The 15,705-nt window shown below is 36.2% G+C and overlaps 1 protein-coding gene across 3 annotated transcripts; it reads right to left on the bottom strand.

Annotated features, from left to right (window-relative positions):
- Positions 1-757: 757 nt before the first annotated feature.
- Positions 758-15,322, bottom strand: LOC111902506 (cytochrome P450 94A1). 3 transcript variants are annotated; one of them, XR_006191577.2, is made up of 7 exons: positions 13,752-15,322; positions 4,752-4,942; positions 2,283-3,896; positions 1,934-2,155; positions 1,639-1,731; positions 1,446-1,550; positions 758-1,351 (listed from the first exon to the last, which is right to left on the bottom strand). XR_006191577.2 is itself a non-coding variant. In XM_023898308.3 (2 exons), the coding sequence occupies exon 1, from the start codon at positions 15,285-15,287 to the stop codon at positions 13,800-13,802; it is 1,488 nt and encodes a 495-aa protein (XP_023754076.1). In that variant the 5' UTR covers positions 15,288-15,322; the 3' UTR covers positions 10,233-10,377; positions 13,752-13,799. The 3 variants fall into 3 exon arrangements, 2 of the variants coding, with proteins under 2 accessions (XP_023754076.1, XP_042757886.1); XM_023898308.3 differs by lacking the exons at positions 758-1,351; positions 1,446-1,550; positions 1,639-1,731; ... (1 more) ...; positions 2,283-3,896; positions 4,752-4,942 and adding an exon at positions 10,233-10,377; XM_042901952.2 differs by lacking the exons at positions 758-1,351; positions 1,446-1,550; positions 1,639-1,731; ... (1 more) ...; positions 2,283-3,896; positions 4,752-4,942 and adding an exon at positions 12,717-12,732.
- Between the last annotated feature and the right edge of the window lie 383 nt (positions 15,323-15,705).

Genomic DNA, 15,705 nt, shown 5'->3' with positions numbered 1-15,705 from the left:
GACTGACATATTCAGTCTTAGATGGTTAATAATCAGTCTCTAATGAGAATCCGGGACTGATTTCGCTAGTCCTAAGCTAGTCCCAGAAACCTAGTCCTAGATAGTGTTTTTTTTTAATATCTGGGACTGAAAATCAGTCCTTAGTATGTAATAGTATCAAAGACAGATAATCAATCCCTGATAATACCAAATTCAATCTTAAATGTGTTATCTTTAAATCCATGATTTCATATAAGACCAGTCCCTGATAATAACTTTTGGGGACAAAAAATCAGTCTTACATACTACATCATTCAGTCTTCGATACGCTTCATTAAAATCCTTACTCAGTTCATATCAGTCCCTGATAATATCTATTTAAGACTGAATATCAGTCTCAAATGTTATCATCTTCTGTCTCTAACCTGATTTTTATTGACTGCATATCAGTCTCATATACACTTTCATTCAGTCCCTACCCCGATTTTTTAGTTACCGAATGTCAATCTCAGATACATTTTCATTCAGCCCCTAACCAGATTTTTCAGTAACTGAATGTTAGTCTTAGATAGAATTTTATTTAGTCCTAACCTGGATTTTTAGTGACTGAATATCAATCTCAGATACAATGCCATTTGCTCCCTAACCTAATTTTCTAGTGACTGAATATTAGTCTCAAATATAATGTCATTCGGTCCCTAACCTGCTATTGTTTCAAACCAAAGTTTAGTCTTAAACTAACATTTATAGTGACTAATATAAACAATGCACTTGTTAATACACCAAATGACCTAGTACTAGATAAATAAACTGTAATTTAGACATCATATCCAAATTTAAAACAACAAACAAAAATGTCTAATAAACTAGTCAATAACTAAACCATACGTGAAAGAAGTTCCAAATTTTAATAACCGGTCAAGAATGTTACGCTTGCTACGCTTGCTCTGATAGATCTGTTATGTCATCGTACGCACGAGCTTCATCTTCATCGGGTGGACATAATATGTTTTAAGAATCCGGGAACTTCGAGATAATAAACTGGAACATTTTTTCACATTTTTCCTCACTTTGTTTGACTTTTTGGTCATTTATTCGAACCTCCTCCTCAAGTGCAACAATCTTACTTTTTCATATCTTCTTCGTCTTTTGAGGCTGATTGAGATGTTTCTGCGGTTGATAAGAGATGTATATCTTTTTTCCTCATAACAGGTCCACTTGAAGCCTCCCATCCAGATTATAATGTTTTATGTTTGACACAAATAGTTTTAATGACTTTTTTCTGTATGTCGTATTCCATTTCTTAAGTAATGTTTGTTCCTGCCGAAACTAATTTGACACATTCTTCCTCCTTGAGTTGGAGAATATTTTCCTAATACAACAAAAAAACATATTATAATAACTTATAACACCAATATCAATATATTATAACTATAAATAAATATTAGTCAAGAAATCATTCTTACGTATTGAATGCGTGACTCATCATTTATGCATTTCTTTATAGGATCAAAATGCAACTTTTGATATAACTCGATTGGACTGGGGAGCATTTGAGTCTCTTTATTTGTCTGCAACAATAAAAATTAATATAAGTAAAGGTAAAAAATAAATTTCTTGAATATATTAATTTAAATATGAATTAATTTGATAGTTTACCATGGAAAATTTGTGATTTGCTATCGATCTTGAGCCTCCTCTACTTGGAATAGCAAGTTTTCCCCGATTATGTTTCATTTGTTCAGCATATTGCTACAAAATTTGAACTATACGTGGTTAATAATATATAAATAAGAGTTAATTACATAAATTAAATGTGTATGTGCAAGATTGAGAGAATTTTGTTATAGGTGTATACTATTGTATATTTGACAGCGCATATTTTATAATACTACAAGAAATAAAATAAGAATTCTAAGATGAAATTATAAGGTTTATAGAATTTAATAATTACCTTCGCTTTATCCGATTCCCAATAATCGCACAAATAACCCCAATCTTCTTCGCTACGACAATCTGGCTTCATTTTAGATCTTGCAAATTATGGATCCGTCATTCCTCCATTTTTCTTCCAATAATCTTTGAAAATATTTCGTGCGCGTTTCCATTGTCGCCGCATTTGTTCATCTACATACTCCATCAGAACTTTATCTTCGTGCGGTAATTCAAAATTTTCCTACATTTAATACATAAATTAAAATTGAACGTTATTAATTAAATTTTAATAATAAATTACTTCCATTTATGAATTTTAAATTTTACCAAAAAAATGAATAGATTTAGGAAAATGATATGTAACTTACACGTAATCTGTTAATCATTTCTTCTTTATTTTCTTTTGCTACTTTCTCCCATGTATGGAATTCCATTTCACAAAAGCTCCGCATCACAATTCCAACCTCCGTTGCAAAAGATATTGCTGAATCCCCAATGAATTTCTTTGTATAGGTATCTCTTGTCAATGTAATTCGAGCATCAGGTTGTTTTTCCAAAATCTATGAAGCCTTTTTATTAATATTAGGGCCTCGCCTCCGCCTCTGTGGTTGATCTACACAACAGAAAGTATACATCAACTAATGCATAACCTGTAATATTATAAATAAAAGAATAAATTGTCTACTATTACTTGGAACGACTTCCTCTGTGGCTAATGAATCCGGTTGAGTATTTTCTCTAGAACCACTCCCTCCTTTTTTTTAGTCACATAAGCGTGTAAATGTATAAACATAAGTGGAAAGAAAGAAAGAAACACAGAAATCACAGCTGGCCAGAGACATAAAAACAAGATACAGAGGCGGAATAGGTGAAGAACAAAACAGGGGAAAAATTTTCTGGGAAAATTTTCTTGTACTCCAAGCTTTGTTGAGAAAAATATGAATAAAACTTAATTAAAACATCATAGATACATTTCCACTTCATACTAAACCAAAAAAAAATCCTAATCTAACAAAAAAACTAAAAATACGATGGTTTTTCCCAAAATACCCCTGGGTGAAACCTGTCCTAGATTTTGATTATTCCAACAGATGCCATGAAAGGATGTAACAGTTCTATGTTTATGATGTGAGGATAGATAGAGACAAAGAGATATAGACTAAACTGAAGGAGATAATTAATAAAACAAACAAGGATTTGGTTTTCTTTCTAGTTTTCTTCTCTGGCAATCACAGTTGAATTGTTGTTATTTTGTATAAGAAAGCATGGGTTTATATGCATGGTCTGATGATCTTTAAAAACTAAAAAAAGGATGCAAAAGAAGACATAGCAGTGGCTTTTATAAAATAAAAAAGAAAATGATATTGTAATCCATCTTCACTAAATTGTGTTAAGCATGGGTGTATATCCATGGTTTGATGATCTTTACATGTAGTGCCCGATTTGGGAAAAAAATCCGTATTTTGGCAAACTACTGGCTCAGTTGTGTTAGAGACAGCTCCTTCACCAACAAGCAAATTTGATTTTGATTGAGGATTTTTTTCTCGAACCACTTCTTCCTGCAGAAATTAGAAAGTACATTTCCCGAACCCGAATAAAAAGAAAATATAATTACCCAACCGAATAACACCCACACGTTGTTTAAGTTGTTGATAAGGTTGTAAAAAGTACATTGTCCAAAATTTCAGATTTGAAGTTAAAAACACAAATCAGGTCAAAAATAGAAATCTGAAATCCATTACATTTAAATTTTTCTTTAACTTAACTTTTAGTAAACAGTAAAAACATATAAGGTTTACCTGTTGCATCAATGGATGACATAGCACGTTTACGTCGACGAAGCATACACAATTTTGGATCGAGTTCACCTTCACTTCCTTCACCTGATGACGTGACTAAAATTTGTCAAGGTTCTTTTCTTACACGCTTAGTACCTCCGAGATTAACAATTGTCATCATCACCAGAAATATCCACATTTTATCTGTAAAGGATGTGATTTATAGACAAGTTAGTCAGGAGTACAGTTATTTATATTCATCGTCTAAAAGTTTTAAATATTAACAGATTAAAAACACACCAATGAAGTAGAACTACAGTACAATTATCCATAATAATAGTAAATAAGTTTTCAAAATGTAACTAATTACAAAACACACCAAAAAAGTAGAAAAAGATTACAATTATTCATATTCATCGTCTGAATCATCAAATGGGGCTACATTTGTTTCATTGCTATCATCTAAACCCTCTAAATCTTCAGGTTCCTCACTAATTTCTTTGGGGATAGTATCATAATCAATAAAATCATCTAAATTGTCTTCAAAAGCTTCAACATCAACAATTTCCACAAACTCTTCTTCACCGTCTAAACCAAAACAAATCCAAATCTAACACAAAAATTAAAAATATGATGGTTTTACCCAAAATACCCCTGGAAGAAACATGTCCTAGATACTGTGTTCATCAAACAAAGTTAACTATTATTATTGATTATGTAATGGGTTTGGAATTGATTTTACAGTTGAATACTTTTTTATTGAAAAGAAGTCATGTAGTTGCTAATGCTTTCTGTAATTTATTTAATAATCTTCATATTATACGACCTGTATTTGTTGACAATTAATCAAATCTAAATGGGAAAAGATTTCTAGCAGAAAAGAGTATCATCTTCAAGGCATAATCATATTCCAAATCAAATCAATTCATATTGTATGACATGTATTTGTTGACAATTCATATCGCACTTTTTGGAATTGACTTTCAATATGTTATTCAAAGCATAACCATATTCCAAATCAAAGTCGATTAAATTAAAGCTACAAACAGTTAATGTTACCTTGAATTGACGAATACTTCACAAAGCCCTTGACTCCTTGCAATCGCTAGTCTTCCTTCAATTATTGATAGGGTTTTGTGCGGCCGAATGTGATTGAATAACCGTACCATTAATCTATATCCATGCTCCCGGCAATTCCGGAAAAGATCGTGTTGATCCCGTATCCAGTCCAAACCACAGGAGTGTTCCTCCTTATTTGCAATATGCATACTTTATTTGTTAGATTTTTTAATAATTTTGGACTTGTACTTTTCCAAAGAATTAAATGTTTTTATATTTTTTTAATTGAATTTCAATGTTTTGTATTTCCGTTTTATACAAATTGCTATAAATTTTTGTTTTTTTACCATGTTTTTAAAATCGGACGGGACCGGCCGGTTCAATCGGGAACGGTCACGAACCCAGTTCTTAGAAGCTAAAAAATTGCTCGTCATGTGAACCACTAAAAAATGGTAAGAACCGGTTAAACCTGTAAGAACCGGTAAAAAGCAGAAATTTAAAAAAAAAATATTTTTATGTAATTTTGTATATAATTTAAATTAATAATAATGTAATTATGACATCATCAGGTTTTCCCGGCTTTTGAGACCGGTCCAATCGGTTGGACAAGTTGGACCATCGAACATGTAAGACGGCTGGTTCGGTCTACAATACGATTTTCAAAACCTTCTTTTTTAAGAGTAAATCACATGAATAGTCTATATGGTTTGTATTAATTTACACGTTTAGTTTCCAACATTTTCTATTCTACCTTGAATCGTCCTCATTGTTTGTTTTTATTAAAGTCTCGGTTCATACCATATATCAAATGTCCTCATTGATTATTTATTATTTATATATTGTTAATAAATAAGAAAATGACCAAACCGCTCATCTTCCCATCACACCCTTCTTGAAAATGATCACATGAGTAGCACAAACTAAAACACAAAGTAATGCTCCATAGTTGGAGCTTAAAGATGGTGGTTATATGTGTTGACGAGTGGTGGTTACTGGAAGTGAATGGAATAGATGGGATGATGTGGAGTGGAGGGCATGGGTGTCTCAAAGACTAAAATTCAGTCCCTAATGATTTCTCTTCGGAGCCAAATGTGTTTAGTTTATCCAAGACTGAATTTCAGTCCCTAATAAGTTTCCTTCGAATTAGTATTCGTGACTGATTCATCAGTCTCTGATATATGGCATCTATGACTAAATAATCATTCTTAAATACAAATATCTATCCAATTATATGTGTTCATTCGAATGTCAAATAGTGCATGTCTATTAGAGACTAAAATTCAGTCTTTAAAATGTTTCTTGTCTGTAGGATATATTGGTGCAATTGTATCAATGACTGAACTTTAGTCCCTAATAAGTTCCTTACATAATCAAGACTGACACAAGTCTATTAGTGACTGAAAATCAGTCCTTTATAACTTCCCCTCCAAAGTCAAAGTTTGCGCTAAACTATATCGCTTATATAATTTAGTTACATAATTGTTATAACAATTTATCGCTAAAATAGTCGTTTATATAAATTTAGTAACCACTGTTGTTACGCTACCCACATAATATAGAATCATATTATGTATTGCCGTTACTCTGCCCACATAATATAAATTATATTATGCATTGTCGTTAATCTATGAACAAATTATTATACATTGTTGTTACTTTACCTATTTAAGTTTTACAAAATTATTTAATGATATAATTATAAAAATCTTTTTATAATTATATAACATAAACTGGTAAACATAAACATGTAAGGTTAAAATACTACAACTTTTAGTGCTACTCACTCAACGGTTTACATGAGACACATACATTACCTAAATGTAATACTTAGCAAAGTCCCCTACCTATAATCTTTAAATCTTAAGTGAGCAGGAGAGTTATGTATAGATCTATACGGGCTGACACCCCCACCTGCGGTTGCTAGCTACAACCATCGACGATCAAGGCACGACTGATAACTGCCTAAACACTACGACGTCCAATGAAGTCTCGTTAGGGGCAACAACTCGTCAGTAGCTCGATTATGGGAACTCATGTAACATTGATAATCACGCCTAAAAGCAAATAAAAATATAAATTTGAAAATACCTATATACTATAAAACAAGTACGTTTGGAAATAAAGTACACATATAAATATAACTTATATACAATAAAAATATCTATTACTCCCTCCGACCCAAAATTATAGTCCATCTTTCCTTTTTGGTTTGTCCCAAAATAATAGTCCACTTCCAAAAATAAATAACATTTTTACCAAAATATTCCCTCATTATTACTTAACAAACTAAGCATTTAATGGAACATTAAATGCAAAGTAAGGACAAAACTGTCATTTTATTATATAAAGTTAGTGGTAATTAATGTTTTTCTTAATCTGTGTGTTTTTTGTCTGTGGACAATAATATTGGGACGGAGGGAGTAATATTTTTGGAATGAAAAGTACGTTAATACAGATATACAAACTTGTGAACTTACCAACTTTATGTTGACATTTTTAAATCACATCTCAGGAAAATAAGAGTCAGTCGTTTCAATCTTTTGGGAAACATTCATCAGATTGTCGAAACACTATTTATCTCTATTGTACTTATCTAATTAAGCACTACACGTAATTTTTGGTTTCTTGTAATCTAAAAACTTAGTTCGATATGTAATATAAAAATAACATTTGTGTTATAATTTTGTATTGTTCAATGTAAACAATAACTGTGAACCATGATGACGTCGCACAAGATCGGCATTTCCGCCTCGGTCGAGGGTGTGACACCTTACCCTTTTCACGTGTACCCATAACATAGGCAACATATCCGAAACAACCATGCTGAAGATAGTGTCTGGCCCTAGCTGCTGAACATAGAATCGGCCCATGCTGAGCACCCTCTCCCAAAACCACTAATTCTCCCCCACTTGGGGTCCGAATGATTACCATCTGATGCTCACAGTCAATCACTGCCCTATTGGGGCTCAACCATTCCATCCCTACAATAACATTGTTCCCGCACAAAGGAATAGGGACCAAAGCAATCAGATATTGCTCGTTGAACATCTCTAGAACACAACCTCGATGAACCCTCGATAATCGGACATATCGATCATCTGCAATCTCAACCTCTAATAGTCAATCTAGCTCCCCCGGAGCACCAATAAACCTCTTGCTGAGCGTAAGAGATACAAAAGATCGGATATCCCCCAAATAAAAAAATAACAAGGTAGAGATATCGTTTAAGAGGAACGATTCTAAAACAAAATACACAAATATAAGTAGAAAATCAACATAAATAAAGAGATAAAGATAAGATACATATACATCACTATATCAGGTGTTGCGCGAGCCTCCTCGGTTATTATCTGAAAAGCCATGCTCCCCACAACAGGCGCATCCGCCTTGCCCTGGCGGCCATCAGTATTCCGTAGTGTCATTTGAGCGGGTGCTACCACTGGTCCTATTGCTGCCAAACTCGGGCAATTAGCCATCTTATGGCCCTCTGATTGTAATGGAAGAAAATCAGGTAAGATGTCTGGGTGGTGGTGGTTGTAGCAGTATAATCTTTGCTAATATGACCTGTCCTGCCACACTTAAAGTGGCCGAAACCACCCACCCTGCACGCCCCATCGTGCACCTTGCTGCACTTGCCACATTGGCCCGAACCTTCTAGCCTCTCGATCTCGAGTCAAAAACCTTGGGCCTATTGCCCGAACCCTCTAAACCCTGAACTTGATTCGATTTCATCTTCCTTTTCCATCTCTCTCTCTCTCTCTCACACACACACACACTCTCTCTCTCTCTCTGGCTAATCAATTGTCCTGCAACTACATCAGCTCACAAATTGTCGGATATCACTCCTCAACATCTCATGGTACCTCGCCTTCTTTATTTCCTCATCCGCCACATACTGCGGAACCAGCAACGCCCTCTCATGGAACATAGCAGTGATCTCAGGAACCATCTCAGTAGTCTGGCGAAGGTCCTGGAACTCCCTCGCCAGCTGTTGGACCTTAATTACAAGTGCGAAATAAGACCGAAATCTCGTCACAAAATCCTCCTAAGTCATGGACTCAATCGCCTTGCCTCCCACGGCATGTCCTACCTCCTCCCACCAGTATCAAGATCTGTATTTCAGAAGACAGGAAGAAAGTCTGACCTTTGTCCCATCGGGACAACAACTAGTGCGAAAGGCATTAACGACATCCACTAACCAACATCTACTCGCGATCAGGTCCTTCCTGAAGAACTTCGGGGCCCTACATGTCTGGAACTCACAGAAAGTAAAAGTGTGGGCTATCGTCATCGCTACTATCTCAAAACGGAATGAGCCCAAGCATTCCTCTAAAGCCTCCATGATACCCTCATTGATCGTACCAAAGATCACAGGAGTCTTCTCGAGTATGTTATGGGTAATCTCTGACGATATGAACTCCCACATCTGCTCATCAAATTGTCCGACTCCAGAACCCGAATTTGAATCCTCACCAGCACTAGAACCACTACCATATGTTCCTCGAGTGACCACCATACTAAAAGAATAGACCATTCAAACCATCAGAACACACATAAACATTGAGAGATCATATACTCTACAAGCTTCTTGGTATCATCGCAGATTTCCTTTACTCGAGTACGGATCCACTGCTTTCAGTAGTACGGGCCCATAATACCTTTCACATATATATGTACTTTCCTTAAGGATCACTTCGAATTCTTCAAGACACTTCCTTATCCATACATACAATCCTCAACAAAACAAGGCTCCCAACACTAAATATCTTCCTAGGTTTTCCTAGGGCAACTACCACACTACTCTCCGTCAGCAGTTGTAGAAGGAACTTACCCTAACATCCTCTAACTAGCTCACGAATACAATTTCATATCACCAACACCAGATAATTCTTCGAATGAAAGGTCTCACACTACAATAGTTGGACTCAAACAAATATAGTTAAAACCTAACCTTCTAAAATTATTTAGCCTCAACAATATGTAACTTAGTATATTCGCTTACTAGTTAGCTAAAGCTAATGGGAACTCCTAAAAGCATAAAGCAAGCAGCATTCGAGCATTGAGTAATCGGAACAAGCATAACCTAAATGGGTCATCCTATCACTGACCGATCAGTACTAGCATGCAAGTCTACAAGCTCATATAGTAGGCATACAAAGGCTTCTCTCCTAGCATTCTATCATGCAAATCGTTAGCAGATCTTTAGCCCTAAACTAGCATGCGATTCACAGATTCAAAAATCAAAGCATATCATAAAACATGTATGGGTATTTTGGGAAAACTTATTTGAGCTCGGTCAATTGCATGCACCACACCGTTTTCTTTTATTATAAAACTCTTTTGTAAAACATTTCCATTTGAAAAAAAAATCTACCAAACCCTCAATTTGAGTTCAGATGCACCCGAGAGTGTGCCTGAATCTCTCAAATCAAGGCTCTGATACCAACTTGTAACATCACAAAATCAAGACTAAAAATTTAAAATTTTAGAATAATAAAACCATCTTTCAAAACATGTTCATAAAACCATAATAGAATCAAAGTATATCCAAAACACCCAAATACATTAGAGTCAAATAAAATGCGGAACAATGTGGTGTGTACGATGTGATCAGATCTGGAAGTACCTGAAACATAAACTGAAAACCGTAAGCACGAAACTTAGTGAGTTCCCCAAGATACCACATACCATACATATCAAACATATAATGGGCCCCGCCCGATAGGGGTGCAAACGAGTCAAGCTACTCGTGAGCTACTTGGGATCGGCTCGTTAAAAGCTCGACTCGAAACCAATTTTAAACGAGCTTGAGTCGAGCTCGAGTAATATTAAGCTCGTTTATTAAACGAGCTCGAGCTCAAGCCTATATCACTAAGCTCGATTAGGCTCGCAAGCCTAAACGAGCTTTTATATAATGTAATTTATTATTATTTTTTATATATTAAAATAAAAACACATTTGGTGAATTAGGATTTTAGGGTATTAATAAGCGAGCTTCTTAACGAGCTCAAGTCGAGCTTAAGCTTATTAGGCACGTCGAACAAAAAACCTGTCAAGACGAGCTTGTATAATTCTTTACGGGCTCGAGTCGAGCTCAGTACAAGAAAGCTCGAATCGAATCGAGCTCGAGCTCGAGCCTCATATAGGTTAAACGAGCCAGAGCAGAGTCTGACCAGGCTCGGGATCGGCTCAGATCGTTTGCACCCCTACCACTCGACATCGGGCCCACTCAGAACAGATCTGTTAGAAATATGAGACGGGCCCCGCCTCATCACATTCATCAGGCCCCGTCTGACATCGTGCCCCACCCGATATACATATCAAATAAATATCATACATGCAATAGTCACGCAGACAACTATCATCCTAATCATAATAAACCGTGAGCCAACATTGGTGCCTTCGACCCACAAAGCACAGTAAGGAAAATCACCTAAAACTGCTGAACCGCTCAGATAAATACTTAGACTGCTGACTCGGAAAAAATCCTCACGCTAACACCTAGGGGTGGCAAATTGGGACATCTTGTCATGTTTTTTTCTGACACGACACGACACGACAAGGTTTTATGTAACACAAACACGACACGACTCGATCTCGTGTTTTTTTAACTAACACGAAAACGAACCGATTAAAACACGACACGACACGACAAAGATAACATGAAATAAAAATTAATGTATTTAATTAATATTTATTCATACATAACACGAAAAGCACGACAAACATGAAAAACACGACAAAAAATGTTAAATCGTGTCAATTTCGTGTCAAATTTTGAACACGAACACAACACGCCACGACGTCGTGTTTTTTACACCTGACACGAACACGAGACAAACACAAATTCGAATTTCAATTTCGTCTCAATTTTGTTTCGTTTTGTGTATTTTTGTCGTGTTGTGTCATCGATTGTCACCCTTACTAACACCATCAAATAATATTCAATCAGTAAGTAGGTTACAATCCATAACTAGGATCCTAGTCCAACTGTCCAATACTCATGGTAAAAGACCATTTTTCCTTTCCTAACTTTGCCTAAAATCTGAGGCCCAATCCAATAGTACCAAAAATCCCAATATGACCCAAAGCTCTAAAAGATTCCAAAAACCCATTATGGGCACAAACACAAGAAGGCCCAAAGCCCATAAATGGCTTAAAGTCAAAAGGGTTGATGACCCATCCAAATTAAGCACTTTTTCCTTAACTGCTTAATACTTGCCTTCCAACATCGAAATTTCAGATCCAAGTCCAAAAGAACGTGTTAATCCATAAAATCATGAACTTGGAGCCTTTGAATGGCTCAAAAGGACCCAAACCTCACTTTTAGCACTCTACTTTCACCATAATGACCTAAACACATGCATGGTTGATCCACAACCATCAAGGTGCTAACTTAATAGACTAAGGACCTCATAAACATCAAGAGAAGCAACTCCTAACTTCTGGGGTGGAAGGAATCCACTAGATCTCAACATATGACCAAAATGGGACCAAAACTTCATAAAGACTAGATCTAAGCAAATAAGGAGCAAGTTCAAAGCTTTATACCTCAATGAAGCTGGAAATGATGAGAGAAATTTGGATCTACATGCTCAAGCCACACCAAGCTCACTTCCAAGCTCAAATCTCACAAATGACAATTAGGGTTTCAATCTTAGGGTTTTAAGGAGTGGAGTTGAACATAATATGCACACAAGGCAACATAAGTTGCTTAAATAGGGCACAAACCCTAAATATTAGGGTTTGTCCCTGCTTTGCATATGCCTAACGTACATGGGTGCCTTTGCATCCAATCTTCGAGCCAGTACGCTCAACATACTCATAAAGTATGCCTAACGTACAGGGACCAAAATGAAAAGAATTTAACAAATAGGGTGTAAAAGGAACATACCCCTAAATCGCGAATGGTACATACACATTGCAGAAGGAGCTAATGGTGGCGACGACGGTAGTAGTGGTGGTGTTACTCAAACGCATCCTGTTGTGATTCACCGGTCAAATCCGACTATTTCGTAGAATGTGGAGGATATGAATCGAGTAATTGCTTCTTCTTTTTTCATTATATTTCAATTTAGTTGTTTGTTGGGATTTTAATGCTAACATATTTCATTTATTATATGTCTGGCGCAAAAGGAAGTTTAAGGGCATTTATGCATTTCTCACTCACAATTGATTAATTTCCATGCAGACATAACGGAAGAATGAAGTGAAAGACTCGATAGAAGTCGATGACATAGCATGGCAAGAGATCTCATGCCTAAAGACGATCTGATGCAATTCATAACCCATAATAGCAACGTGCTTCCATTTTTTACATAAGCTATCAATGTATTGTCCATGATACCATTGTATTTGCATTTGTTCACACCTAACATAAACTATTAATGATTGCAAAATCTACTTCTACTTTATTTCATTTTTAAGCATCATACTTTTAGAGTTAACCAATTATAGTGTCCTACTTTCGTGACCCACCAAACATGTAAAGAAAAAACCCGATCCGTGCAACGCACGAGTCTCTTCACTAGTTTACATTATTTGTGACTTGTGAGGTCGTGTGTCTTCTTTGCTATGCTTTAGACAATTTTGCTGCTAGAGAGTTTGGTTAACTATCAAATGGATTTTACTGGTATATAGAGGAAATTTTACAATTCATGTCACAAAATGCAATGCTATTGCTGATCAAAAAATAAAAAAATTCTATTATAGTTAATAGGACTTTGAGATTGACTTTTGAGAAGAACGGTGTACATGTTTATCAATAGCGTTGGTCATAATATTATGGATACTTGATAGGTGTTACCGTTCTATAACTAATATATACATTTTTATAAGAATATGTATCTACGTAACTTTTACGATTTAAATAGACATGACAGAGTTTGTTTTCAAAACTTTATTATTTAGAAATCCATTTTCTTATTCAAAATAATACTATATCTACGTATTTTAATAAATTCTAGCTTATTACGAAATTGATAAAAATAATGAACTTACAGTTACATATATGTAGATTGCTCATCAAACCCGTTCATAATTACTTTTTTAATCATCCTTTCGTTCCTTAATCTTGACCGGAAACCCACCTTTCATTTTGGAGGTCAAAGCCGCCACAAAAACTGGCTCACCACCATCATCCACCGCAGGAACCACCATAAACTGCCGTAAAACGCCTGCCACCACTCGCTTCATCTGCAAAAACGCCATATCCTTCCCCAGACAAATCCTCGGACCCGCCTGAAACACTGGATACACATACGGATCCCTCGCCCTAAACTTCATCTTCTCCGCTGTATCATCCTTCTCCAACCATCTCTCCGGTTGGAATTCTGTCCAATTTCCCCCCCAAATACTTTCCATTCTTCCCATTGCATACGGATGATAACTCACCATCATACCTTTCTTCACGACGGTCCCGTCCGGCAAAACGTCGTCGGCGTTCGCCAGCTTCGAGTCCACCGGAACCGGCGGGTAGAGCCTCATGCTTTCACAGAGACTAGCATGAGTGTAAACCATATCCTTCACTTCATCGTAAATGGGGGAATCTGATTTCTCTTTGACTTCTTTCACAACTTCATTTTCGATCGCCGGGTTCTTGTAAAGTAACCAGAAGAACCACGTCAAAGCCGCCGAGGTTGTGTCTCTTCCGGCGAGTATGAAGCTGATTACAATATCCGTTACAAGGTTCTCATCCAAATGACCCGAGTTCAGAAATCGTGATAACAAATCAACGGGTTCGGTCGTGAGTTCTTGTTTCTTTTCGTTCAATATTTTCGTGGTGAACCGACGAATCTCGGCAACTGCTTCTTTAAGTCGTTTCTCCGATCCGATGTTTAAAAACCTTTTGAACTTCCAAAACAATGGCGTAATCGTACGGAATCTCTCACTGCTAATACGAACAGCGTCTTCGAAAGCAACTGCAAATTTAGCTTTTGGCAGCGACGGGGTTAAGTAAGCAGGATCATACCCAAAGGCGATTCTGCAAATATTATCAAGTGCAAATCTTTGAAGAATGTCTTGGAGATCAAGAACAGTGTCATTAGCAGCAGCGGTGGTTAATATTGGGATTAAACGTTTGTTGAGTTCATCATCGACCACATGTTCGACGAAATGGCGAAGGGACTTTGTGTTAAATTCATGGCTGGAAAGCTGCCTCTGGAACTTCCATTCGTCCCCATCGACGTTAAAGATTCCATCTCCGAGCAGATCGAAGAGAGTTGACCGGAAAATATCGCCTTTTTGGTATGTTGAGAATTTAGTCTTGAGGATATGCTGAACGTTTGCGGGGTTTCCGGTGAGCACACGTTTTTGACCGAAAGGACGGCGGACCACGAAGGTGAAGCTGGGGGAGTTGTGGATAGCGTCGGAGGTCCACTGTGTAAGACGGTGGCTATTGGCGTAGATGGAGAGATAATTGCCGATGAAGGGGTATGATTTAGGTTGTGAGTTTTCATCGGAATTGGTAAGAAGTAGTTTGAAGAAGATGAAAAGAAAGGGAAGAAGAAAGTAAAAGAGAAGTGACGCTTCGAACATTGTTGTTCAGTTTTACCACAATTTAATGATCGAATGAAACATTGTTAAGGTTCGATATCTATTTATAGTAATTTATTAATTTCGTATGTCAATCTTATCAAGAGAAAGCAACATTGGATACTATTTGTCAATAATTCTTTTACCAGAAATTTGAAATAAATGAAAATTATTAGAAAAAGTAAATAAATATAAATAAATTAAAATTATATGTTTGGTTGTTAGACCCGTATACTAAACAGATTAATTATAATAAAATGTTAAATACGAAGGTTTAAACTTAATTTGTTAGAAATTGAAATTGAAATTTGATATTTTGGTATTTGGATGGGTAGTAGGGAAGCACGCATGTGTGGATCTTACCGGGGTCTCTTCTTTCGTCGGTTTGAGGAGTGAAGGGTTTCACAGCAGGGCATGCCGT

This window comes from Lactuca sativa, chromosome 5, assembly GCF_002870075.4.
Source record: "Lactuca sativa cultivar Salinas chromosome 5, Lsat_Salinas_v11, whole genome shotgun sequence".
NCBI classification, from domain to species: Eukaryota; Viridiplantae; Streptophyta; class Magnoliopsida; order Asterales; family Asteraceae; genus Lactuca; species Lactuca sativa.
The sequence above is the reverse complement of the archived record's forward strand: the minus strand, read 5'-3'. Positions and strand labels throughout refer to the sequence as shown.